Here is a 27,453-nt window from a genome sequence, read left to right on the forward strand (position 1 = left end):
CTGCATCGTGTTTGTAAACGCCTGCAAAGATGAAAACCTTCGTCCTCATCCGGTGAGTTGACTGACTTGGGGGAGCGGAGGCGCAGGCGAAGAGAAGAGGACCCGGCGAACGGGACGATACGGGATGCGCGCGGTGACGGAGAGATGCAGACCGGACAGTGATTCTTTTCTTTTTTTCTTTAATGAAGCTTTCCCTGAATAATCACAGGTCTCTGATAGAGCTGCTAACTTTGATAAGAACTCTACAATTATTGTTAAGTTATCCTGAGAGCGGTTTATAAGTGTCAGAGTGCACCAGCTACTTCTCTGAATTATCAGGGAATTACCAAAACATATTTTCCCCAATAGTTATAGGTTGATGTAAGGAAAAGTTTCCCCCGTTTTAACTATAAATGAAAATGTCCATTGTGTTTACTGTGAGACGGGGACTGGATCCATGGCTACAGGAGTTTGGGACAGCAGAGACAGGTGTTGGGGGACACAGCGACACTGACCACCACAGCCTCCTCCTCCTCAGTGGGACAGAGCTTTCTAAATCTATGACTGTGACACACACACAGGCTTGTGGTTATGGCACAAATACTGGGGTTATGGAGCGCAGTGCCCTGTAGAGAGATCACCTGTCGGAGGGCCTCTGAGGAATGCATTATTATGAGGTGGTCCCCCAAACTCCCGCTGGCCTCACTGTATCATCTGACCACCAAAAGTAACATCAGTAAAGGCCAAGATAAATTCATTATGAACTGCTTCTTGTCTTTGCTCAGCCTAAAGAGAAGTTAAATGTAAACCTGGCATCTACTTAAGTACACTCCAGTGAAATGTAAGCGAAATATATAATCGTTAGTCTTGAATCAAATGTTTATTATGGCCTGCATCAAACAGAGAAACTGAGCATGTACCTCAGATATGTGTTTGGTATTGTGCAAGTTTTACAGTGCTCCGTAACAACAGCAGGGGCAGTTCACTCATCCTCACTATGTGCGCGCCTGTCCATTGTGGCTGCTGCAGTTTATGGAACATGCAGGTCTGTGGAATGACGTGTGGGAATGCAGCTGGAGTCTCTCACAAGTCACAAATCTAGACATTATTCCCAGGGCCCACTTCCATTACATAACTTAACATTACTAATCCTGAACTCTTTATTTAGCACCACACATATAGACTGATGGATTTACTGTCAGGTATAAAATGGAATCAGCTGTTGACAGCTGTACTTCTAACAGCAATGTGTTAATCCAGAATGGAGGCCAGTTAACATGACAAATCAGTCTGAAATGTAAGGTAAAGTGTATCGTGTATCAAAAGTGCAACCATTATGGTATGTTTTCAGTTGACTTACGTTTTCTATTCTAATAGACCACATTTCTATTGTTGTTTGTTTCATACAGGACCTAATTTCTCATCCTTTGCTACAATTACATTGCATTAAATACAAATATTTTGATTTAGTGGAAGAGTAGAGTGCACTTAATTACCGATTGCCAGTTTTGAGCAGGGCATTAAACATCAATACTTTTTGGTACAGACAGAAATGCATCACTAGCACTTAGTATTACCTGTCAAGTATCAGATGCTGGTTTCAAATGTTAACTCATTCTTTAAACTTAGATTTAAGAAATTGTCAAATTTAGGCCTTTTTATTTTGGCCAAGTTAAAAAGAAAAAAAGGTTTTGTATAAAAAACTTGTGAACAGTGACATAAATTCACATACATCGCCAATATACAATTTATAAATAATAACTCTTGAATTATAGCTTTAAGTTATATGGTCAAAAAAAAAAAGTAAGGACTGTGCGTTTTAAAAAGGGCAAAGGTGAAACTAACACTCCCCACAAGTCTCAGCAAAGGTGTAACAAATATTTCTGCCTTCTTAGGATAGCAGCATAGAAGCAAATGATAGAAAGATAAAGAATAGGAGGATCTAATTTGGGAAGAGGGTCGTCCTGATAGTAGAGTCTTGTGGATCCTAACTGCCGTGCGGTGAAAGGAGGAGGTCCAATCTAAACATCAACACAACATCATCCTGTACTGGGAATCTCCCACTACAACCCCCTCTCTGTTAGCATGGTTTCCGTTCCGCCTCCAGTTTCTCTTGCCTCTCCTCCTCTCAGCCTCTCAGAAGTCCAAACCAGGCCAGGCGGCAAAGAAGGAAGAAGGTGTCGACGGACAGGCCAGCCCTGCTCATACCCTCAGGGATTTGCATCAAAGTTTCTTTGAGGCAAAGCCACGTTCCCCCTCTTTCTATTACCGTACCAGCCCTGCTCCAGTGTAACTTTCATCCAGTAATCAACACTTGGAGCAAAGTATCCAACATGGCCTCTGGGCTAAAGGCCGCTGTGTGACAACACACAACAGCTGAGCAAGGTCAAACTGTAAAATGCGAATGTGGAACGGAGAGTTCAATGCACAAATGTACACTGCCGAGCCATAAGGAAGGGCTCACACGCTCATATAAACAGATTCGGTGGCACTCATCAACAACTCTTGTATCCAGGTGGAATTACAGTTAGCGATGACCCAGAGTGGACTAGAGGGGTCCAGTGTTAGGAGGCGGCTGTTGTGTTCCCTTCAAGCCCACCTCTCCCGTCTCTGTTGTTTTTCCACTGCACTCTTCGCTCCAAGCATTCACTCACGCCCGACAGAGCCCGCTGAGCTCCGGGAGTCGACAGCCACTCAGGGAATCTATGGGAACTTAAAAATACTCACATCAGCAATTGTGCACTACACACAGTACAGTGCAAACTCACTCCGTCCGACCCCCACCAGCCTTTTATTTCCGCTGCACTCTTGGACGTTTACTTACACCACTTAATGGCTTTCCCAGACCGCACTGTTGTTTGCCTTTATTTAATCTCTTCTGCTTTTTTTTTTATCTGTTTCCTTTTCTTTACGGAGATTTTTCTTAATGGAAAACTTCAGAGGGACCTCCCATCTTCAGAGAGGAGAAGGAAGGACAGGGACGGATGCGGATGAATTGTTGATATAGTGTCTGTTCTGTTGGGTTCATGTTGTGATAAGTCTGGTTATAGTCTTTGGAGAGATGAAATGACCTTGTTTCAAACAGTCCTGTGTTTGGAGTGAGAACCCCCGCTGAGCAGCACACTCCAACCATCACGTAGACGATGTAACAATGTCAGCGGACGTGAAGCAGCTTTTTTGCATTAATCAATCTGACAATCTGCCTTTCAGCAACATGAATAAGTAAGTGTCGACCACAACATGCACTGACTCAGGAAAGGAGTCAGGAAATTACAGTAGTTTGGGTAGAGACCTCACTCAGTGGCCCATTCACGAGCAGTCAAAAGATCGTTTGTAGCCTGCTACCACTTTTAGTGCTTTTACAGAAGTGACTGAGCATACTTCTCCTACAGTATGCAGCATTTTACTGACAACTATTCAGAGGGGTGGAGGGGACTGCAGTGTAGACACTACCTCACTTCCGTCAGGCAAAAACAACCCTGAGCCATATAACTCTAAGTTATTAAAAGACAGAGTCAATACACGCAAATAGCAATACTGAAAAGTGTTATAACCCAACTGGTTTCAAAACATAAGTCCAGATGTCTTTTAACCAGTCAGACTCAATCAGATCCATCAAGTACGGCTACATTAGTAAGCACGGTTTAAAAATTATGATTAGAAGGCCACATGGGCTGTCAACATCCACTTTCTAAATTAACACAAATTCAAATCTGGCACACATCAGGTCTTCTCTTTATTGTGGGAAAACTATTTCATATCATTACAAACACTCTTTCATGCTTTTTCATACAATTTGTTTATAAATTGATGTAGAAATTTTGAAGATTTTGAATGTACAAACTCTCTTGACACCTCAAAAAGATAGAAAAGGGGATCAAATACAAACCCCATCTAAATGAACATCCACCCCTGTTATGGGTTTGTTGCTAACTTGGTGAGACCAACTGGTGTTGTGGCCCAATCACAAGGTCCAGGCTGCCGCCAAGGCAGTCAGCCCCAATTCATCTGGCCAAGGTTGCCTTGATCTGACCAGACGAGCCAGCCAAGAAAAATACCACCAGACAATCCTTTTCACGCTTGACTTAAGCTCAAACATTCGCACAATCCTCGTTCCTCTTATTAGAAAGAGCCGAGCATGAGTCCGCACTCATTAATGCAGTTATTGTTTGGTGATTAAGACGATTAAGAAAGTGCCCTCCGGTTTGAGTAATGTTTACTTGTGGTTCTGACTACTGCAGCTTACACAGACAGTTGTGTAGTGGGCGGTCACTATGGGTGTATGAGAAGGGAAATTCTTTTTTTTATTTTACACGGCTAGATGGGAAAGGACTTCAAAGGGACACTTGCAACTTTTAAACTTTTGACTCTCAACACTGTGACCTTTTACTGGGAGAAAAGTGGGAAATTATGAGCACCATGCATCACTCTGCCTCCCCAATTTTCTGTTCCACCGTAATTACTTCTCTTACTTTTAAGAATTAGGGCGGATAAGGAATGCAGTCTGATCTCGTAGGAGCTGAGCAGTCTCCAGCCAAATAACTCGTGACTCTATTGTTAACTGCTTGCCCTTTGTGGCACATGAAGCTTTTCTAGCACTCGAGGAGGGCAGCAGAAAAAAGATTAGTGGCGTTCATATAGTCCGGTTTGGGTGCAATGTGGGTAGATATTGATTGCACATTTTTACCAGACAATTGTGGTGCTGTGCACTTTGGAGACATGTATACTCCTCAAACAGTGCCTCAGTAAAAAATTGTACATCCGTGGTTGGCAATAAATCAGGTGCCCTTGTAGAGTACAGTTTATTAGATCAGTGCTGCCCTCCTATGGCCATTAGAGAAAACAACACTAGCCCCACACCAATACTAACCAGGTTAGAATCAGCAGTGTTTTCTTGTCTTTCTTTAAATACATTTTGTCTTGTGACATTGCTTCCACTTCATATCTACTAGATAAAAGTAAATTTTAATGCAAAAATATAAGAATATTTTGGGCTCTGGTGGTGAGATGTGTCTACCTGGGAATAGAGCAGCGGGGTGACTCTTCGTGTGCTGTAGCATTTCTCTCCTGTCTTCCTGTCTACTGTCCAAACATTAGATAGGTGCTTTAATTCTCCTAAAATAGAACAATAACAACAGAGATTAGTACCTGATGACACAAACTTAGAAAAACACTACAGAAACAGGACTCTTAGACAAGTTATGGTTTTTATTTTTTCCTCACAAACAAAGTTTGTTTACAAAAAAGAACATCAAAAATAAAATTGGACCTATCTATTGCATGTCATGCTGGCAGTTTGAACTACATGCAAAAACAACAATAATAAGAACATTGATAATAATCATTACTGTACAAAAAAAATGATGGGGAAGATACGAGGCCAAACGTCATTTCAAAACCAAGAGAAAAACACTTGTATTGAACAAAAAGAGTTCTATAAAAAGGGGATTTTTTTTTTCCTCCACAGAGTCATGTGTTTGTACATGACACATGAACCAGGGCACAAGACTCCAAAACCACCCGGGCAGAGAAAGGTTGTGTGAAACTGCATAGAGGCAGAGAAGAGCTTCCCCGCTCTAAAGACAGAGGGGTGAAGAAAGAAAGTGAATCAAGAAACAAAATGGAAGAGTAAAGGTGACTGTGGTGCGGGTGCTTGAAAACCAAGCACACACACTATCACATACACTGTTAACCTATACAGTTTGCAGCCCTTACAACATAAAGTCATGCTTCATCATCAATGTGGAAAATAACACAACATAGAAACTACATGAAATTATCATTGAACCAATAACGTCTTCTCAAGATCCCTTAGATTGAGTTGCTGTAAAAAGTGATATCTGAGGTATATGGCTTCATTTCATCCATCAATTACATGAATAACAGTGAAGAAGGTATGATTCATGTTTTCACCAGAAGGAAAGCAGGAGGTGTAGAATCCCATGGCCTCCTTCAATCACAGATATGCCAAGACCAGATCATGTAGACAGAGACAGACACTTTCCCAATTCATTTTCAAATGGAGAGCAGAAAGGAAGATGTCGAGAATAAACCACACACTTTTCTGTGTTTTAAAAATCTTTGAAGTTTGGACAGAGACGAGAAAAAGAGGAGAGTTGGTCGGTGAAGAGACGGTTGACTGTGGCAGTAGATGTGTATTTTCTCTACAGATGTGGGTGAGAGAAGTACAAAAACGTAAACTGTCTCTAAGCATGGATCCAACTTCGCATGTGATTGTGAAAGAGTCAATCAGTGTCCCTTTGGTTTTTGATCCAGTGTACTAAATTTATTACAAAAAAAGTGAGCGTTACAAGATTTCATCTCCCTCGTCTAAATGAGCAGAGCTTAAAATCAAGGTCATCGAGCGTCCTTTGTCGAAGTTGGTGGCATCTGTCGGCGTCACATGGGCTGGTGTGCATGTTGTGTGTAAGAAGTAAAGGTTCCTGGTTGAGCTCAGTCGGTGCTGACCTGCGTGACCTGTGTGTCAGCCGTCTGGTTGGTGGACTGAATGAACATGGGTTGGGTCAGCTCCTGTCCCGCTGGCATCGTCACCTGCTGAATCTGATACAACTGCTGTGAAGCAGAGAGACAGACAGAGCAGTTGAGGGTCTATGTGTAGGATTTTAAGAGGACGACATGGTAACAAGGTTTTAGACAGCTCTTGGGTTTTCAAAACGTGTCATTTAGGCTGCTTCTAGGATAAACCATCTTTTATCTGATTGGATTAGAAATCGGATTAACGATTGTATATTTAGATTTCTGTCTAATTCTGACTTGTGGCATATTTTGGGTTATCTGTCAGATGATACTTTTCCATAACTCAGCTTTGTTGTTGCCTATCATGGCTGGGTACTCCTTAGAGGGATATATTTAATCTCAATGAGGCTTTCCTGGTTAAATAAGGGTTGGGATGTCAGCTGGTTATCAGCTAGGTGTCTGCACTAGTTAAAATGAGAAATGCTAACAATGTCAATAAGCCACATTTAAGGACAGAGAATCAGTTCCCACTTAGCAACAAATCAAAGACACAAAATTCAACATGTAGTTCAAGACGTCACTGTCCTTATTACAGCTTTGACACACCGAATATATTTGTTGCAACCGTTACCTGTCCATCAGTAAATTGGTTGAATTGCTGTTGTCCTTGCTGCACTTCTGTCTGTGCAATCTGAAAAAAAGTTAAATAAAATAAACAATTGAGCAATGCAAATGTTTGGATATCAGATCATGTGCTTTCTGAAAGCTATTTTTGCTGCTAGCTTGACTACCTGCTGGGTGTTGGCTAGAGTCTGAATCTGTCCTTGCACCACTTGTGCCCCAGAGACAGATTGGGCTAGACGGATGTATTGTAGCTGGCCCGTGTTTAGTTGCACCTGCAGTCAACCAACACAAGGGGGAGACAAAGTTTGGTTAAGAGCAAAGGTCATTTGAATGCAGAGGTCACAGCCATTTTCCTATTCTGGATAACAAACGCAAGAATCATTCACTTTCCTCTGGTGAACTGTTAACTTTCTAAACCACGTCTAACGGCTCCCATCAAACAGAGGGATGGATAATTCACTAAAAACACCATGTTTTCAGTGAATTATCCATAACCTGATCCCTATCTGTTCTTTCCATCCACTGCTTGACCTTCTTTGCTCCATCACTAACTCCCCTAGTTCCCATCGCTTTTCTGTTCCAGCTTGATGGCAGTTCTTACCGGGATTTGCTGAATCTCCCCTGTGTTAGTGATGATCTGCTGCATAACCTGCATGGTCTGGCCCTGGGCTTGAGCAGTCTGAGCCTGACCCTGAGCTGCTGCAGCCTGGACGATCTGTACCTGCTGGCCCTCACCCACCTGCATGGCCACTGGCGCGCTCTGACGGAGAGAAAAGAGGAGAGAGAGAGAAAGAAAGATAAAAGCAAGAAAGAGAGGCAGATAGAAGGAGAGAGAGATAGAAATTGCACATCAGTTATTGAGCAACAACTGGTATAGGCATGTAGTTTAAGACTGACACAAAGCAAAGAACCATAAAATCGCTAGCTTCGCTGGAATGTGATTTTAACTAAAGCATGAAGCCCATGTATCCTTAAACATTAAAAGTTTGTTAGAAGACCATCAGGCAGGCACAAAAGACACGGGGACATAAGGTGACAATGCAGGTTTCGAGACCTCTCTTTCTCCTCTGTCACACTATCCAGGAAACGGCCACCTGATCTCATGCTGTGGCCGCCCATACAGACCTCAGTCATCTGAGCAGGACAGAGCTCATAGGCAGGTCACATACAGGGCTGAGGCAACAAGCATTGGGCTCTTTGTGCGTGGTTAGTGAACATATAAATGCACGTGTGCACGTGTGTTTACCGTTATGGGTGTGCCCTGTGATTGCACCTGCACCTGCTGTAACTGCTGCATGGTGGCACCTTGCAGCATCTGATGGCCGACAGAATAGAATGAGAAAATGAGAGAAAGACACACAGTGAGAAAGCAGCGATAGCAACAACTTAACACATGAAGGTAAGCGTGTGTGGAGTGTACGCATAGAAAGCTCAAATTCTAAAGCAGCAAACAGTGACATTAAGCAGCAAATGAGAGCATGGTGGTGAGATATGCAAGTAAAACAGGAGAAATGATAAAGAAGCTGAGGTGAAATGACAAAAATGCTTAAAGAAATAAGTAAATAAAAATCATGGTGGAGTTTGGACAAGTTTTAAAAATGCATGTACATCACAGTGACGTTAACAGCAGCTTAAGTAATGCCAACTGAGGTTTCAAAAGTACTTATGAGAGAGCTGATGACCTGAGAGAAAAATGACAGAATTGGTACAACAGTGACACTGAAAGCTCTGCACACGGACACATGGATGTATGGCATAAATAAAGGAAAAGAAATCAGATCTCTGCCCATCACCTTTCACCATTCTAACTCTTCCCGTCTTTTCTTTCTATTCTTTATACTTAATTTTATACAACTTCTTGCTAACACCTCACTCCACAGACCAAATCTTTTGTATCAAATATGAAGTGTCTGACAGAAGTGGCAGGCTCCTGAACTCATTTTACATCAGGGAGCACTTGAAAAGGACTAAAGATAAAGAGGAACAGCAGGGATGCAAACATGCACTAGGAGACAACGAATCAAATTTCATTTTTTCCGGAGTCAGATTGGAAGCCTTCATTTGCTGCCTCGAGGCCCACCTTTTAAAGTGCTACCTTGTAAATAGGCTGCAATGAGGTCTACGTAAGGTGAGTGTCACAGAGCGACCTCGCTGCTCTCAGCAGGGACTGCAGCAGTCAGTAGCAGCACCGGTGAATCAGGCCAGGTCTAAATGACTATGACAGCTCAGCTAAAGGCAGTCTGCTGAAGCAGCATGAAGCACCACAGCAGCCCAGCAGCACAGCTACATGACATGCAGAGACCAGGCTGGAAAGAGAAAGCGCTTAGGAGCAAAAGTAGTAGGAATGAGATAATTAGAAAGAGAGACAGCTGAACAGTGTTCCTAATTATGCATGTTTGTTATCTTACTGTTTAGTGAAACACTGTGATCCTGAGGGGGGATGCACTCTCACTAGCAGTCTGTGTAAGTGTGTGCATGTGGGAAACAGTTTGTCCTTTTGTGTGGTTGTGTGTGTGTGTGTGTGTGTGTGTGTGTGCGCGCACTAGGGCTGTGGTTCCATTAAGAAACAGTTATTGATTTCCACTTTTTGTTTCTTTCAGCTTATTTTTTTCCTGTAGCTTAAACACAGCACTGGAGAGGATGAGAAACAGCAGAAAAAGACATGAAAAATTCATTTTTAAGTTGATGACACATTTCTCCCTATTTTTACTCTATACTTCACTTGTAAGGCAAAACATACACTGCTCACTATATGATTTCAGAAACTCAGCCATGATTCACACACTGTACAGCTGTGTGATACGTGTAAGTTTTACAGGCTACGTTACCGCAAAAAATTTAATCACTCACTGTGTCTATAAACACAATTGAATTCATATGAGTAAATGAAAGATGAGGGAATATTCTGGTTAACAAAGTGTTCAGATCAAATGTTTCCTCTGCAGGGTTTCAGAGGGAGGGTGTGCATGTCTGTAGTTATGTGCACTGGGTGTGTTCTGAGGTTCAGTTATTTCTGCTGGTGGGAGAGTGGTCAGTTCCTAAATGTGAGCTAATACTAATGTCAATAAAGCCAAGCACGATGGCTCAAGTAACAAGCCTTTTGCAGTGGGATTTCCAGGACTGGGTGGAGTTTAGAATGTGCTGCTTAACATTAGTGGGGAGAGGTAATCGCTCAGGTGTTACGCAGAAACGTACTCAAACACAATTTCTTTTTCTTTAAGCTCAGTGCAGGATTTTTTAACTGGTAAGTTTCTTATTTCTTCTCTGTGTTGCCAAAATACTGCCTGAAATTCTCATATCCAGCTGTAGTTTCATTCTGTTGCTTCTTGTTTAAACCTTTCTGTGTGTCCTTTGTGCTCTGAAGTGCTTTGGGACAAACCCTGTGTAAAGCTCTTCAAAACAAGGTGTTAGTAGTACCTGTCCTTGCTGTGGCTGTGCGATGATGATCTGTCCAGGCTGGATGGTCGTGGCTGTCTGCGCGCCGGGTTGCTGGCCTTGTTGTGTTCCCTGCACCTGCACGGCTCCGGGCTGCTGGGCCAAGGTGAAGTAGTACTGCACCGGCTCTGCTGGAGCCACTGACTGACGCATCTCCTCCTGAAGTTGAGGAAACAAAACACACATGCAAACACACACACACGGAAGGAGGCCTATCAGTCCATTACATCTCCATGAATTATTTTTGCAGGTGTAACAGCAGAGAAGAGCAGGTCTGATAAATAACTGATGGGATGTGCCTGGGGAGGAGTAATGTAATCTGGACGTAAGCTCCATTACAGGCATCATACTGGTCAATACCATACACCGCAGGACAGCAGGCATGCTCGGATTAACATGGTGATATGTTTTACTCTCATCAGCCAGGAGCAATTTATAAAAAAAACTGTGTCAAACATTTGTGAATCCAATGTGTTACTGATGTACTAAAACTAATAATGTAACAGTATTGATTTATGTATGGAAATGTTCTCTCTGCCCGTCCTCTCCCTGCGTCAGCCACACAAACGCAGCGTCAGAGTGTGCTGGGATTCAGTTGACGCAGCACAGTTCAGCAGGTTGAATGTTTGCTGGCATGCGGGCTTAAACCGAAGCCACAACAACTCTAACAAATGTAATTATCAGTAAACACTGACCTGTGTCACTTTGCTTCATAACTGACTAATGAGCAGGGCTTCATCTTGATGAGGTTTCTCCATCACCAGAAGCGTAAACACCCCTCTCCCAGCTCCATGACAACACAGCTGAGAGTGTAGGATGTTTACATGCCTGGAGACAGTCTACTTGACAACAAATTTAAATATCTCACTCCTCCATCTGGTATACAAAATTTTTATACAATATATCAATCTCCTGCTTGAGCAAGACTTCAATGTGATGTGCTGTTTTCTTTCCCTGTTCTTGCTAAATTAGAACCTGAGAGGGGACATGTTCAAATACATGATTTTCTAGTAACTATTAGCTACTGACTGATACAAGCTGTATTACCGCTGAGGTTACTGTTGGCTGTCTGAGGCAATAAGATGCTGCAAACATCCGACTGAAAGCCCTTGCTGTCCAAACCCCAGCTTCCAGTCAAGGATGTTTACAGCCTCTCCAAGTTGCCAACAATGGAAAGGCACCTGAGATGAAGACCCAAATAGTCAGCCCTACTGCCTGCGCTCAATTTAATGTGTAAGCAAGTTCATTTTCAAAAACACCTTGGCAAAAAACCAGCTGGTTTCCTATAACTGTGCAGGAAATAAGAATATTTTTTAAGTGTGTGCTTCCCTACCTGTCGTTTAGGGGGCTTCAGGTCGTCCCGGGGCACAATATCAATCAGGAAGTCAAACTGGTCGAACTTTGTTATTGCCATGGCAATGTCATTCCTCTGTAAACACAACAGACACAGAAGGTCAAGTGATTAGGTCACAGTTTAATTATGCTAACTCAATATATACTGCAACCCATATATAAACATGCCTCAAGGCCTGAGGTAGACTCTCTCAAAATAGACACACCAGAGGCTACTGTGGAACTGAAATTAAGTTCCCAGTAGAATTGTAAGAGGTGTTTGCTGTGACAACTAAGCTCAAAGGAAGACAGGATACGTTAAGTGCTAAATCAATTAGCCGACAGAAAATTCAACTGCAACTGTTTAGATAATCAATTAATAATCTGAGTCACTTTTCAAGCAAATAATGCCAAACGCTGGCTTGTTCAAGCGCATAAACTAGGAGGATTTGCTAGATTTCTTAGTTCCCAGAGATAGTAGATTTAATGTGTTTTGGTTCTGGGTACCTTCAACATGTCAGAAACGGTGACAGGCTCAAATTTTCACATTTTTTAGACAAAACAATTCATCAAGACAATGAGTGGCAGATTAGATGCAGCCCTACATACGTTTCATGAACGTTCAACAACTTTCTTTTTTAACCATGAATAAAGGCAAAAGGATTAATAATACCAACCTAACATCACAATCGTAAACTGGAGTGTGTAAGACGGGTGGAAATGAACAAGAATGACGTTTTCCTGCCCTTATCAGCACACGCTCCGCTGCTATACTCCTTCCTATGTCCACAGCCGTGTGCTGTCTCTGTGGAATTTTCCACAGGATATTGGCTGTTAGGACCCCCCATTGTGGCCCTCCCTGCACTAGAGGCTATTTATAGTAGCTTGATTAATATCTGGTAACATCAGGTCACATCTACACTTGTTCTATTGATGAGCGTTGCTATGGTGACCCCAATTGGCGTGCCCTCTTCACAATAGGACTCGGGCTGCGCGCATGTGTGTACGTGCGAACATGTGGAAATGGAGGGCACTGTTTTCCCTCACTTAGACGCAAGAATATCACACATTCATGAGGTGAAGCGTCACAAGCACCTAATGCGCCATCTGTGGTATAAAATGTAATTAACATGTAAACCTGCACAGTAAATGAAGTTCCTATTTAAAACACACAGTGCAGAGCTCTTGAAATAGAGTTTCAGGCAAAAAAAAAGAAAAAGGACTCGGGGACAGAGATAAGCCAAGACAACAGGAAAATGAACCAACTTCCAAAGTAGGTCTCCAATTTAAGACTCCACAGTTTTTTCCTGTCTTTTTTCCCACCTGCGCTGGCATACACACACTCATATCCATGGGCTGCTAATCTGTCAGAGGTATGTGAATGGATAAAGTGGACTTAAGAGCTTTCATGTTCTGCTCCACAGTTCCACCCCCCCCCCCCCTCCCCCTCCCCCTCCCCCTCCCCCTCTTGACATCCAGGTGAGACAAACTTTAGCCTGATTTTCCCAAGTGCACCCATCAGCGTTCTCAAGCTCTCTGCTTCCCTTTCCCTTTGCATCATTCCAGAGTCCATCTTATTCAACTTTGGGACAGCAGAGCAGGCAAAATGGCACCGGAGGGAAAACTGGGTCACCGGCGCCCGCCTGGCTTTGCTTTCAAAGTCAATGGAGGGAGAAAGAACTAAACAGAGGAACAGTCCTCAAGGGGATGCTGGTATGGGGCCTCTGCTTGTGTAGAACACAGGCAACAACAGTGAATAGAAATCCACAAACCAAAAAGCCAAAATGCAAGGGTGTGGGAGAAGAGTTAAAGGGAAAAGGTGGCAGAACAGGAATATGTACACAAGGAAGAAAGGGGTAGGGAAACAAGATGAAGATAGAGAAATGTAATTATTACAATGGACGGATGTGACAATCCCAATAAACTAACCAGAAAGAGAGTAAGAAGACAGCGGAGAGGGATGACAAAAATTGACAGGCAATTCAGTTTGAAATGTCGAGAAGTGTGATCTGATCAAGGCAAAACATACTGTTTATATCTCAAGGAGGATACTGAGATGTAAAAGGAGGATGGGGAGAACAGAATTCACCCAACTCCATGTGTGTGTGTCTGACCTGTAGTGTGCGTCTCTTGTTGTCCTCGGTGTGGATCCATGCTCTTAGGGTGAGCTCTGTGATGAAGATCTGAGCTGCCTTGGCAAACAGGACCGGAGCCTCTGCACTGATCATCTGTACGGAGGAGATGGAGTTACACTTGGTTAAAAAACACCCACAGACTATTAAACAATCACAGATCAGCTACAACATGAATCACTCAGGACCTGAATAACAAACGGCTGCATCACATTCACAGGTGCTGCAAAATAATTAATTTGCTTAAAAATGTTAATGTGCCCCTAAAACACTACTCAAAGACACTATATTGCTAATCTGGTCGTAGTCATTATTTTTCACTCTTCTATTCTTGTCATTACAGTTATATGTTACCTTAAAACACTTATTTGTCCTTAGCAACAACTCTGAGTGGTTGTAAAAATCACTGGTCTGCAGCACTGCCAAACTGCATAGCTTGAAACATCAATTCTTCATATTATGTGGCATTGAACTATCACACCAAGCCATGCGAAAACTGTTTAAGTACATGGACATTAATGTGAAGTTTTAACGCACAAGATGGACATGTAATGATGTAATAATACCACACCGCTCACATGTGCTTGCATACATGCAGTGAAAGCTGTGTCAGAGCTGACAGAAGGGTCTTGTCTTCAGATATGTTAGAGATCTCCTGATCTCTTTACCACTTTAAGCTGCTGCTTAACTAAGGGGATAGCGCTCTTGACACGACACATTCAAGCCACGCACATACACATAGACACACACACACACACACACACACACACACACAAACACACGCACATGTTCCAAGGCTTTCTCTTTAGAGACCATGATCAGCGCTGGCTGATAATCTGGTGTAATGGGGGAAAAAATAATCAGTCCTCCATGTGTTGTAACTCCCTAGTTGAATGCAACTGACAAATGTTAGGAGATGGGTAGGTGCCTTTGAACAGAGCTTGTGAACACATGCCCCAAAAGCCAGGAATAACCTGAAAATATCTGGAAAATTGGTGCTGGTGTCAAGGTGTGTGTAAAGCCATTGTACTGAGGCCAATAAAATTCTGATTGCTAAATTTATTTTACCCAATTGCTGTTTGACATAAACCACAACTATAAGCAATGTAAGCTTTGTTTTAAAAAGTCAACAAGCAGCAAAAATCTAAAGCCATCTTCTAATCTTCTATTTCTAATGGGTGCAATGCCAGGTTTTCACAAGAGTGATATTAGCAGCTATTTGCTACACAATCAGTTTTATAATTTCGCTTGATTGTTCCTGTACACACATTTTTAACACGTTCTGATGTAAACCCATTTGATACAAATAATGGACTTCTTATCAACAGACAGTGCTGACTGTGCAACAGCTGATAGCATTTTTCCATTATAAAATAATCTTTGCTGTTGAGACCAGCAGGCAATTCATGGTCACTGAGTGGTCTGAGGAAGGAGGTCACATTAACGAATGTTTTCCTGAAGGCTTTGAGGCATTAAAATAATTAAAATGTGGACTATATGTATTAGAGAAAGGTAAGTAAATTCAGATGTGTTTAAATCATTGTTTCCAAATCCAAAATCAGCTTTACTGCCTACTTTTCCTCAGTAATTGGTCGTTTGTAGTGGATTTCACTTCTCAGTTTCATGAAGGGAATAGTGTGGTGGCGTAGTTCCTATTCTTACACAGAACCACCCAATAGCAAATATCCTTTGTCATTTATTTAGGCTCTCCTCTTACTTTGACATCTTCATCCAGCTTCATAATTTTCTTGATTCGAGCCAGAGGCAACTCCTGCACACGGAAATCCTTCTGAAAGTAACAGAGTGTTAGAGACACAAAACAGAGCACGGGAACGTTGTGTTTTAGTATCTACATTTGTGTATGTATGAAACCACTGAATCTCAGAGTTGTAGTCGCTGTAGTCGCTGTAGTTTCAGTGAGCGTGACGTACCACAGTCAGGTTCCTGATCTCCTCGATGACACGAGGCCAGAAGGACTGCAGGGTTTGCTGGGCATCGCTGCCACCGGCTCCAAAAGCATCTGCAGACATGTTCTTCTCTGCTGCATGGAGGGATGACGTGAAAGAGAAAGGAAGAAGCGAAATGTTAATTATTAGAAAACCAAAAACAAAGACGTACAATGTGAAGAATCAGAGACACTCAAGACAGGTCATTTGCTAAGAACAAAGGACACCAGGACATGGAATACAGTGTCAGTCCAAGCCAGGCCTGCGCGGCCTCTGTGTCAGAACCATATCCTATCACGGCCTATAATTATAATACAGTGAAATCTAAAATAGAGCTCCACAGGGCTTCTATTCCTGTTCTTGTGGGATGTTGACATGCCCACGAACCCACCACCAGGCTGGCTGCACACTTTGTGATTATGAATGGCTCTATCACCTTCGGCACATAGCTGAAGCTCCTCTGAAAACACAAGCACATCATGTGCAAGTCAACTACTGCTGGTGACCCCACGCACTGAGGACGCATGTGTGTTTGTGTCATAGAGAAACAATCTCCTGACAACAACTGGGTCCTAGTTTTTGAAGGATGCACTCTGTGAACACACACAGACTCGCAAACTAACCAAAAGTTGTGAAGTGAAATAAACCAACTGTTACACGTACATGAATGTAAAAAAAAGTCAGTGCTTCTACAAGGGGTCTGACGGTTTGAAAGAGGATCCAGCAGGTTACTATGGCATGCCAGGAATCTGCTGGGGGAATATTGGCGTGCCTGTCTGAGCACGCAGAGCTTGGAGTGTCTGGATCGCACTCTTTCACTCACTCCCTTTTCTCCGTACCTCAGTGAAAAGATTCGGCAGACGGGAGAAGAGAAAGAAACGCGGGGAGACAGAACAAGAGATGAGTGTGTGGCGCTACTCAAGAGAGACGGGATGTGTTTGTGTGTGTTGCTGAAGGAGGGGTAGTGCCTTGTCCAGTTCAGCATTAATCCAGTGCTAAGACAAAGTGCCAAAGGCTTTAACAGGGGGAGGTAAGAGACAGACAGGGCCGTAGTCAGACTGCTGTGCAAACTAGCTATGTGGGTCAAACAAGGCAGAAAGAGGGAGACACGGAGAGAAAGAGAGAGACATGACAGTACAAAGAGAAAGAGTGTTAGGAGAGGGGGGGTCTCCTCTTTATCTTCTCTTTCTTTTCTCACTCTGGGCCAACAAGCATGAATGGCTGCAGCTCAGGTCCAGCTGACAGACCAATACAAAAAGACAGCCTTTGAAACACTCCATCCAGTGTCTCCCCCTCTAGGTTCTGTTACAGTGGAGTTGTATGGGATTGTTTTGAGTTTGGGTCCACGTCAGCTCCTTTATTCATACCAGTTAAGTGCAGCTGTAAATATTTTACATCGATAAATCACTAATTCAGAATGCAGAACCTTCACCTGATTGATTTTTGACAGGAAAGACTGCTTCTCTGGCATTTGTGGAAGTTACTGAATAATACAGAAGAAGCACTGCTGCATCCTGTTCCGTCATTCAGTTTTCGACAGAGTAACCCAAATCAATGAGACAGAATGGCGTTGGGGGGGGGGGGGGGGGGGGGGGGGCTTTATTTAAATCAATCAGGCCTCTAGTAGCTATGACATGCCAGGCTAGTGATTGACCTTGACAGTGTCTCCCCTTCTCTGTCTGACGCTCCAGTGTCCAGTTGCATTTCAAGGTTGATTGAAATCCTGCAGTCACTAGAACAATCCCAGCATTCCACAGGGCAGGAACGACTGAAATGGGAACTGTAGTTTTTCCTCCTCTGGCCGATGGCTGAACTGACCTCTGTCACTTCTTAAGCAACGTCTGAGAGCCGTTTGGACCAATGAGAGCCATTAGTTTTTTCTAGCTAAATGAAATTTTACCACCTGCATCAGCAGTTGATCTTGTGATAATTTTGGCTCTCTCCAACTGGTAGCCTGATAAGAAACAATAATTAAGCACAATAATTAAACATTTCACTTAACAGCATTACACACAACCTTCAGGCTAATTACCATGGTAACAACGCTGAGGCCCAGAGGAAACACAGAAGGATAGGAGTTAAAATGATTCCATTGATAAAATGATAAGTAAAACACACAGGCCACCCCGGCTCCTTCTTCTGCTCTCTGTCACACATGCCTCAATTCTCTTAAACGCCTGCCTTTACATTCAAAACACTGAGAGAGAGAGAGGTGTTATTAAATCACCCCAACCCCTCTCTCTGACCCTGTGACCTTCAATCTAAATATACAGCCACGCACTAACCACAGCAGCGGGAGGGGAAGGGGGGCGGGGGTGCTGAGGGGAAAAAGTCAATGCATGAAAAGAAATGAGAAAGCTAGTGTGATGAGAGGCAGGCAGAAGTGCAAGAGGGGGAAAAAAAAGAAAGAGAACATATGTGAGCGAGCGGGGCTAAGTATCAACATGCCCCTGAGTGTTGCTCCTCCAGCAGACTAGTGTGTTCTACCTACAGCCAACCAATATTACCATATTTCCCAAGGCTTTGCATCAATGGAAAGTTTGCGTGGGAGAATGCCGGAACATAATGTCTTCTGCTGACTTTATGCAACACCTTCTATGGTCTGGGTCTAGTCTAGTCAAATAAACACTCTGCGTGGGGCTATGCACTGCACAAAGAAAACCAATTTTGAAACTCCCCAAAAGCTAATAAATGTCGACATTATAAAAGTTGTAAACAGTCTGGAGGTTGATACAGATAACTCAAGTATAATATAAAAAGGCCAGTGTCAAGATGGCTTATTCTATCTGCACTGATAAGTAACATCTGTCTCTCGATTTAAGGTCTCCTGTCTACAGTAAGTTTTGAAATGGCTCTTTTGAAATAAATCTGTGGTACAGAACTTGCTAGTTTGTTAGTCACTTCTTTCTACCTGTTGCCAGCGTTGTTAAGTTGCTTTAGATTGTGTCTACAAGTGTTGTGAATGTACTGTGCTTTCATGTGAGTGTTCTTGATAATACAGTGCATCACTCTGTTCAACGAACCTGACAAGTTCATCTATGCCGTGTCGTCCTAAGCTGCTATGCTATATTAGGGTACACTGTGTTGTTCTGCACTGTGCATCTCTCCTCTCCTCTTCCCTGCGGCTTTGTTGTCCTTCATCAGGTCAGCGAGACAGAGCGATGCCGGTGTTGGGTTTCCTACGAACTCTGTGTATGCGTGTATCTTTGAGGACAAATGTGATGTCTGCACTTTGTCGACATTGTCCAACACAGCAACTTGCTCTTCCTCCTTTCGCGGCTCTACATCTCTCTTCCTGTCTCCTCTCCAGTACCTCCCATCTCTCTCTGTCACTCGTGGGTGTGTGTTCCTCTCTTCCTCTGTCTTTCTTACTTTCACCCGATCCCCTTCTTCCAACTTCTTCAGGAAAGTCAATGTTGCACCGCTTGCAGCAGCTGAATCAGCGCTAATGTTGTTCTCCCAGCCCGGTCCTGCATCTCTCCGCTCTCGTTCTCATCCCTCCCTCCCTCCCTCCTCCTTTCGCTCACTGGCACGTCACATCAAGTGGCCACTCACAGCAGCATGGGTGACTCGCTCCAACTCTGACATCACACCACTTTACATGAGCCTTCAATTCCTGTCCAAATAAACCTGATAGGACCTCAGATGAGTGCAGGCAGCAAGGCAGAGGACCGGAAAAAAGAACAAGATAGTATCACCGAGCCATATGCCAATTCATTTGCTCTTTTAAGATAAGTAAAAGAGCAGAGAAAGGGCAAAGAAGCAGAGGAGCAAGTTTTCAGCCTGCAACTCCACACATAGGTATCACTGTAAAAGTTGAGCAAATGAATCAATTGGTGTTTGGTTAAGGTGAAATGTTCTGCAGTTAATTGCCCCTTAATAACCTGACAATTGGTGTAAAGTGAGCTTAATTTTGCTGAGTGCAGTTGTTAGGTAATGAGGCATGGCAGTTTGGGACAACCTGAGGGCCTATTTGAGGCAGAAGAGTGAACTACTCCCTGAGGTGTTTCAGCATCACATCGTTGCTGCACTGAAGAAGAATTCGTCTCATCCCAGATCTTTCCCTGAAGCAGGGCTGACACTTCACATCGAAGCAGATGTGCACTGAGAAGACCTGACTTGCGCACAAATAAAATGGCACTTTAGTAGCAAATTTCTGTGTCAGTGTGTGGCGAGCATGATTTCCGTTAGGTTGGTTGGCAGTGTAAACACAACAGTGTGGCCATTTAGTTAATGTGTCTGGTTGATTTGATTAATTTTAATAATCTGAGAGTGTAAAAAGACGTGAGAAAGTGTTAATGATTCAAAAATTAAAACATAAAATGGAAGTTGGCACAATCACAAACCAGATCACTACTTTTTTTTTTTTAAATACATATTACATGGCTTTTTACAATATAGTTTAGTTTAGTTAAATTTCCCTTTTAAAGACCACTGAATGTTCATATACATGGATAAGAGTGACATTAATTATGCTGACAAATGATAAAGGGAGGGCACAACAGGGAGGAGGGATTTAAAAAAAAGATTTCGTTCACCCACACAATGACCTTAAAGTAACCTTCCACGCTGTTACTCCTCATGGTCACAAACGGTTAAAACATCAAGCTGTACAAAGAGTAAATATGTACCCACATGGACCCGTTACCACTTGGTTTTATTATAAATGATGAAATCAACTGAAAGACATTTTTTTGAATGATGTAGTAGACAACTATGAGATGAGTGTTGCTACACCGACATGACTTTAGCAAGAGGTTAGTTTTCCACATGCTGTTGTGTGAAACTGTCAATGATGCAGAATGGACAGTTCTGCAGGAAGGTCACTAAAGGTTGACGTCTGCTAGGTTTTAACTGGCCTCCAAAGCAGAAAAAAACGAATGCAGCCCTGTTTACACAGCATACTTTACCATCAACCAGGATATATCATTGAACCGCTGAATGTTTAACATTCTGTTTACTATGACAGTTTTATTCTCATCTACCCTACCCGAACAGATGAAATAAAACACAACCTCTTCAACAAATGTCATGCAGACAAACATTCAGTTTAAATGATGGCCATAAATCAGAGGCGGTGTATTTACAAATCCTGGACTATTTAAGTGTTCACCTTGATGAACCCAGTCACAAATGCCACACAGATTGGCATGGTTACAGCATGCAGGGTAAATGATCTACTCAGGCAAAACAAAAAAAACAAGAAGTTCCCAGCCAGGAATTACAGATTAACTACTGGGAAACGCAAAACATTTTCACAGATGCTGGTGACAATGTTTTGTGATTAAAAAAGAACAGACAGGGTTATAATAACGGACGTGCTCGCTGTGACCTGCAGTGTAACATCCCCTTGGCATGGCTGGACCAATCCAGCCAACCAAACAGCCCTGCAAACTTTGCCCTTGGTTCTGCTTCAAGCCAACTCCAGGAAGTGCTAGTCACTGATCTCCCAAGGTCATTCAACAGAAGAGAGAGAGAGAGAGAGAAACCAGAGAGGGAGGAGGGAGAGAGAGAGAGATGAAAGAGAGAAGGGGAGGGACAGGGGGAGGATAGAAGAGGACAGGTTTTTCAACTTTCACTGCAGTACTTAAGTGACCCCAGTGGTTCAGGCTGTGTACTTTCTGAGAAGCTTAATAAAAACATCACATACTTTACATATTAGCTATGTTGTGTATCCCCCTTTGAGTTTCGCTTCTCATCTCCAGCTACATGTTTCCTTCTCATTGCTGACAGAGAGACTGCAGGGAGCCAATCTCACATTCCTGTGACCTTCATCCAGTGCTAGGCCCAATCCCTGGCGTCAAAGTAGGCAGGGCTAAAGCTACCTGCATATTACATGCTGGAGCACAGCTGACTCCCCCTAGCTGCCCACACACACTGTCTTTAGTGACAGCATGCACGTGTAAAAACACAGGATGCGGGGGGGGGGGGGACAAGGGCAAAAGAGTGAACGCATGGCAGTAGTGGTCACCTTAGTGATAAGAGGAAAGGCCTAGGCTATGTCTAAGTGGTTTGCATGTTTCGTTTACTTTTTCCTCCTCCGGTGTGCCTATGGTACAGCATAGGGCACAAATGATATTCAAATCTCATGCAGACAGCAGCCAACCCTGGGATTTGGCAGCAAGGGCTTCAACTTAAGAGTTATTTTTAGTCTCCCTCGCTTGGTCTCTCGCGCTCTCTCTCTCTCTCTTTCCCCAACGGGACTTTGTTTTGTCAAAGGCACCAATGGAAACTTTCAATTAAGGAGCAAAGGAGGGGAGAGAAAGGGAGTCAGAAGCAAGTGATAGAAGAGGCACCCTCCACAGATTACATCAGAAGAGATCAGATCAAACTATTAGCCTCCTCTGCCCCTGAAGCTGACAGGCTGACAGTCTGTCCCATCTGGGCGTCTGGCACTGTCAGGGAGGGGGCCTGAGGGGTCCTGAGGTCACTGCAACCAGCTGCACCTCCACCCCTGGAGACCCCTGACACCAACAGCGACAACAACACTGAGAGATATCCTCTCAGAGTCCTTCATATACAACAAATCTCCTTCCAACATGGATGCCATCTTTGCTGCTCAGCTCTGCGTCACTGTGTGGAGCTAACATGTAAACAAGGACACTGCACTGCAAGCGGTGTCTGGACCAGCACCCTCAGGTTCTGTGGCCATGGGCCTCTGGGACATCAATACTACCAAGACAGTGAAGAACATCTGAGCACAGGTGCAGAGTCTGCAGTTATGCACTTCCATGCGGCCGACATCAGGACAACGAGTTAAGTGTTTAAGTGTGTGTCTGTGTGCACGTTAGCCTTGAGTCAAAACACAACAAGTGACAACCAAAGATAGATAGACTTCACTCTATATTGTTATTTTGAGGATAAATATATACAGCAAAAATGCAACATGAAGAAACATCATAGCTTTTTTGGCCATAGTCCATTCTGTAAAAAGCATCAATGCTGTACTGGATGAAAAACGCACACAAAATGCACAACTCCAATCTTCCAAGGAGAGTACTACAGGACAGGAAAGGGAGGGGGGTGAGGACGGCTGTAAAGGACAGACACTGTCTCATCACTGCAGAGCATGATGGAGAGAGAAGACATCAGAAAGTGAACAGAGGAGAACAATTTATTCGGAAACTCTTAAGACTAAACAACTTGACGAGTCCTCTCTCTATGTGTGTGTTTTCCAGCGGTCAGACTTACCCCTGTGCCCTTCATGGTGAACGGTCTGCCCTGTTGGAGCAGATCAGAACAGAGGGAAACAGATAGCCCTGTTCAAGTCTCCTTGAGAGCAGCAGCGGCAGCAGGAAGAAGAGGCACAGAGGTTGACAGAAAAACTCTCTCAAGCTCCTTCACTTCCTCCAGTCCCCTGATCGTATCAACAGACAAAAGGCACACTGGCTCCACTGGACGGCTTTAAAAAGGCTCTCAGCCCGGACACACAGAGAGGAGCAAGCCACCCCCCCCCCCTCTTCTACCCCTCCCCCCTTCTCTCTCCCTTTACACAGTGCCCTGTCTCCTTCAGCAGCCCCCCAGCGTCCTCCTCCTGCCTAAACATACAGCCCCGTCTCTTCTGTTTCTCTTCTGACCAAGTCCCCCTCAACTCGCTGACCTTCTGTGTTTTTCTGCCTATGTTACACTCTCTCCCCCCTCTCCCTCTCTCTAACCAGTGACCTGTGCGTTTGTCTTTGAGCTGACCCCTGGCCCGGCGCAGAGAAGAGGGCGAGAGGGAACCGAAAGCCAGCACAGCAGCAGGCAACAGCGCAACAGCAGGCAAACAGTACAGCGGCACTCCCGACTCACAGACAAAAATCTCTAGCCTCCTTCCCCTTTAACATTCAAGAGTAATCAATCTAGCATGCTACATGATACTCAAACCCCGCCTCACACCCGGCTCCCATCTCAGTCTAACAGTTGCAACCAGTGAGAAAGCAGGGTCCTCCTATGTCATTGGACACCGTGCACACCAATCAGCTCTGACACATCCCCCGCTCCACCCCTTTCCTCCGCCCAACCCCCTTTTACCGACAGCCAACTTCCTGCTCTAAGTTACCTTGAGCTGCAGGATAGGGGTCAGGGAAAAGAAAAGAGGAAGAGAGAGTAGAGGGGAGAATAGATGAAAAAGAGCAAACAAAGTTGTGGAAAACTCTTCGGGGAGTGTGTGATGGTGTGCTCGTAGTGGCTTGCCTCGGCATGGTTTGTCCTCAGGCGGTCCCTGCCTCTCCTGCTGCTGGACGGATGAGAAAGGTTCCACGGGCTGCTCTCTGACAACTGCTCTCTGCTTATTTACAATGTCAAACTAAATGTCTCCCTCTGCTCCGCCTCCTCTCTGCCGCTACAGGCTGACAGCACAGTGATGCAGGCAGCCACGCTGGCCCTCACTGGCTGAAAGAAGTGCCAGAATGGATGCCGCATGTTGCATCCACATGATTTAAAGTACAAAAGCATACTAGGCAGACTCGCTGTCTCATACGTGTGCACAGGCATACATGCACATCCACACACACATTCACATTTTGTCCTTGCTTTCTCATTCATCCTTGCTCACAGCTACAGGTACACACCGCAAACATCTAGCCTCTAACTAGCCTATTTGTTCTAATGAGATTCATTCCACTCTTAATATTATTCTAACAGTGGAACAAAACTGTCTACATGCATGGTCACTCATTATTTGTTCAGAATATGAATTAGTTGAATTAGGCTTTATTCAACAAATTCTCATAACTCATGATATGTTATGCTTGCATACTGCAACCACAATATAAATCCAATGAAACCCCAATTATAAATTATGTGTCAATCAAATTTACACAAAAAACAATTACTGCAAAACAGACCATTGCAGAGATTTGCAAAAATCAGCTGACTGGGGAGCAGCCATGGAACAGGGGGGGAAAAAAGAGTGCATTTGATTCCTGTCCTATTTGTGGATAAACAGGACGTAAAAGATATGGGTGAAAAGTCTATAAACAAAGACATTGTTGTCTTGACTCTGAAAACTACGCTCACAGCAACTTCCCCAATTAAACCATCATCAAAAAACCACGTCAGCAATGTCATACAATGTCCTTCTTGTTAAGTCACCACTGGTTTAAAGTGCATACTTTCTACACAGTAGCCTTTACTTTAGAATATCGAGGAAGGATACTGCTGCTCATGTGCAACACTCATGGCGCTTAATGCACCACTGACTACAGCAGTAATTCCACACTAAGACACACAAAGCTTAAACGATAAAGCATCAAGAAGGGACACAAACTGAAGGTGTGATGGAAATAAAAAATTTGGTTAGAGCAGCTTTGATCAGATAACTTTTGCAAAGGATTGTGGTATGACCCGAAGCTTTATGCTGCATATTACTGCAAATCCTGACTGTAGTGAGGAACACAAGCTTAAGAGAGAGAGAAAGAGAGCAAACCTGCCCCATCAATGAAAAACCTAGAGGGGGAGGGGAACCGGAAGGATGGAGAAGGACAGAGAGGAGAGTTGTTACAGGATGGGAGGGGTAGAACAAGTGGAGAGAGGGCGAGAGAACAAGACAGAGACTCAAGAGAAACAAAGCTAAATGTTCCCTTTTCTATTTTAGTGAGGAGCATGGGGACTACAGCAGGTACTACAGCCATCCAGTTAATGATTAGAGTGGAACTGCACAAAGATTAATCTCTCTAGCATGGCGCCATGCCAGAGCAGTTCTCTGTGTAGGTGCATTCTGGCTACCCAAAATGCTTCAGTAATGACACCTGGCAAGGTCACCATACAAATGAGACCTTCCCATGACCTGTGCTGCCAGTAGCAGGGACATGTTTGCTCTCACGGACGCTGTTTAGAGATAAACATCCACCAGCCAGACTATAGGTTTCGTAAATACACAGCACCCTCCGGGTTGCCAGGCTAAGCCATGCATTCACCCTCAAACATGCAAAAATATATGCTAATCTGCATAACTAAAAGGTTAACTGACTTATTTGTACAAAAGTTTCTCTGATAAAATCCCCTCAAGTATGAATAAACATTTAAATATAATGTAACTGCTATATTAACTATGCATAGAGCACATAGAAGAGCCAAACATTAATAAAGCTCCATAAAATTAGTAAACTAAGCTGTAGGAAAGGCTGAAAGACTGTAAATAGTACACACTGCCTGTCTCCACTGGGGACATCCCAAAGGATGTATTGTTTTCAACACATCTCGAAAATGAAAGAGGCAAATTTCTGTTGGGCTAAATGCATTTATTTTTTCTAGTCACTGATAAAAATCAAATTAAACAAAAGTGCAGCTTCATGTTGGGTGACTGTTCTGTCTTGTTCTGTCTGTTTTGGGCTGAATTTAAAGTCATCTTTAATTATTTAAGCGTTGTGCGGCATGTAGATTAAGTTTTATCAAGGACAGGACAGTTGCTAACACAGATTCGAGAAATAAAACAAAGAGATACTTAATATTTACATATACTTATTGTAGTGCTTTTACACTGGAAATAGGGCAACTACGCTCTTTAACGCGTCGGCCTGTTCGGTGTTGCACTTTAACTAGGTCGCTACGTTATACATTATGAGCCCGTTAGGATAACAAAAGTGGCTAGCAAGAGACAACGAGCCCAATGCAACATGGCAAGGTAGCAGGTGGAAGTCCGTCTTTAATTATAAATCAGACTATGGTCGCTAAAATACACTACAGTATTTAATTTATACACTCCGTGTAGCGCTGTAACATTTCGGCTGCTTAACACCTATGACAGCAGCTTTAAACACACATTTAGCACCAACAGCTAGCGTTCCGGTAGTCACTGTTGACCGTGACTTCGTGCTAACGTTAGTGAAGTAAATGTTAGCTTGTTGGAGATGCACACTGGTGACTGTTTCTCGGCACAGGCGACCATCTGCGGTGTGTGTAATTTTAATAACCACTGGACAACGAGTCCTGCCATCAAATGAAAGTTTCCAAAGCTTTCCAAAGCTAGGAAGAAGCAGTCTAACCAATAAAGACAACGTTTGGATCTGTCCTTCAGACCAATCAAACCTCGGACTAGATTCCACCAATCAAGGTTTTTAGGGCTAAGTTCGTTCTGCAACTGACGCCATTCAGGGTCCAGTAGAAATGGCCAGTCCGTCTGACAATCACTCACTCAAGAGCCAACATGGTGGACACAAAGCATCAGTTTCCTCACCGCCCGTGATCCCTTCAGCGGGCCACCAATAAGCGCCTCAGAGAGCGGGGAGGGAAATGGCGCCTATGTTCATCTTTCAAAACAATCGTCTATTGGTCAAGAACAGCAAATGAAAAAACTGAACTAATTGCCACCACTTCCACCCAACGCGGGGTCCTTTCTTGTAAACGTTCCACACACAAAAGGAATTTTAATTTCTTACTCACTTTGTTTTACGGGTTCGAAGTGAAGTCCGGCTCAGCGTATTATTTATTTTATTTAGCTAGCAAAGGGAAACAAGATGGCTGCTATTCGAACCGGAAAGAGTTGGACGCACGAACGCAATGACGTATAGGGTACGTTCCCTGAGCAACGGCATCAGTTTCCTACC

General features: G+C 43.6%; 1 protein-coding gene across 10 annotated transcripts; it reads right to left on the bottom strand.

Annotated features, from left to right (window-relative positions):
• Positions 1-5,167: 5,167 nt before the first annotated feature.
• On the bottom strand, positions 5,168-27,390 carry nfyc (nuclear transcription factor Y, gamma). Of its 10 annotated transcripts, none has more exons than XM_041054054.1 (11): positions 27,290-27,390; positions 15,911-16,020; positions 15,697-15,765; positions 13,962-14,075; positions 11,849-11,944; positions 10,498-10,674; positions 8,327-8,395; positions 7,682-7,840; positions 7,248-7,352; positions 7,088-7,147; positions 5,168-6,552 (listed from the first exon to the last, which is right to left on the bottom strand). In XM_041054054.1, exons 2-11 carry the CDS (start codon positions 16,007-16,009, stop codon positions 6,433-6,435), a joined length of 1,068 nt encoding a protein of 355 aa, XP_040909988.1. In that variant the 5' UTR covers positions 16,010-16,020; positions 27,290-27,390; the 3' UTR covers positions 5,168-6,432. The 10 variants fall into 10 exon arrangements, with proteins under 10 accessions (XP_040909988.1, XP_040909985.1, XP_040909987.1 ...); XM_041054051.1 differs by having other exon boundaries at positions 15,697-15,768; XM_041054053.1 differs by having other exon boundaries at positions 15,697-15,768; positions 15,911-16,017; positions 27,290-27,308.
• Between the last annotated feature and the right edge of the window lie 63 nt (positions 27,391-27,453).

This window comes from Toxotes jaculatrix, chromosome 13 (assembly GCF_017976425.1).
Source record: "Toxotes jaculatrix isolate fToxJac2 chromosome 13, fToxJac2.pri, whole genome shotgun sequence".
Taxonomy (NCBI): domain Eukaryota; kingdom Metazoa; phylum Chordata; class Actinopteri; family Toxotidae; genus Toxotes; species Toxotes jaculatrix.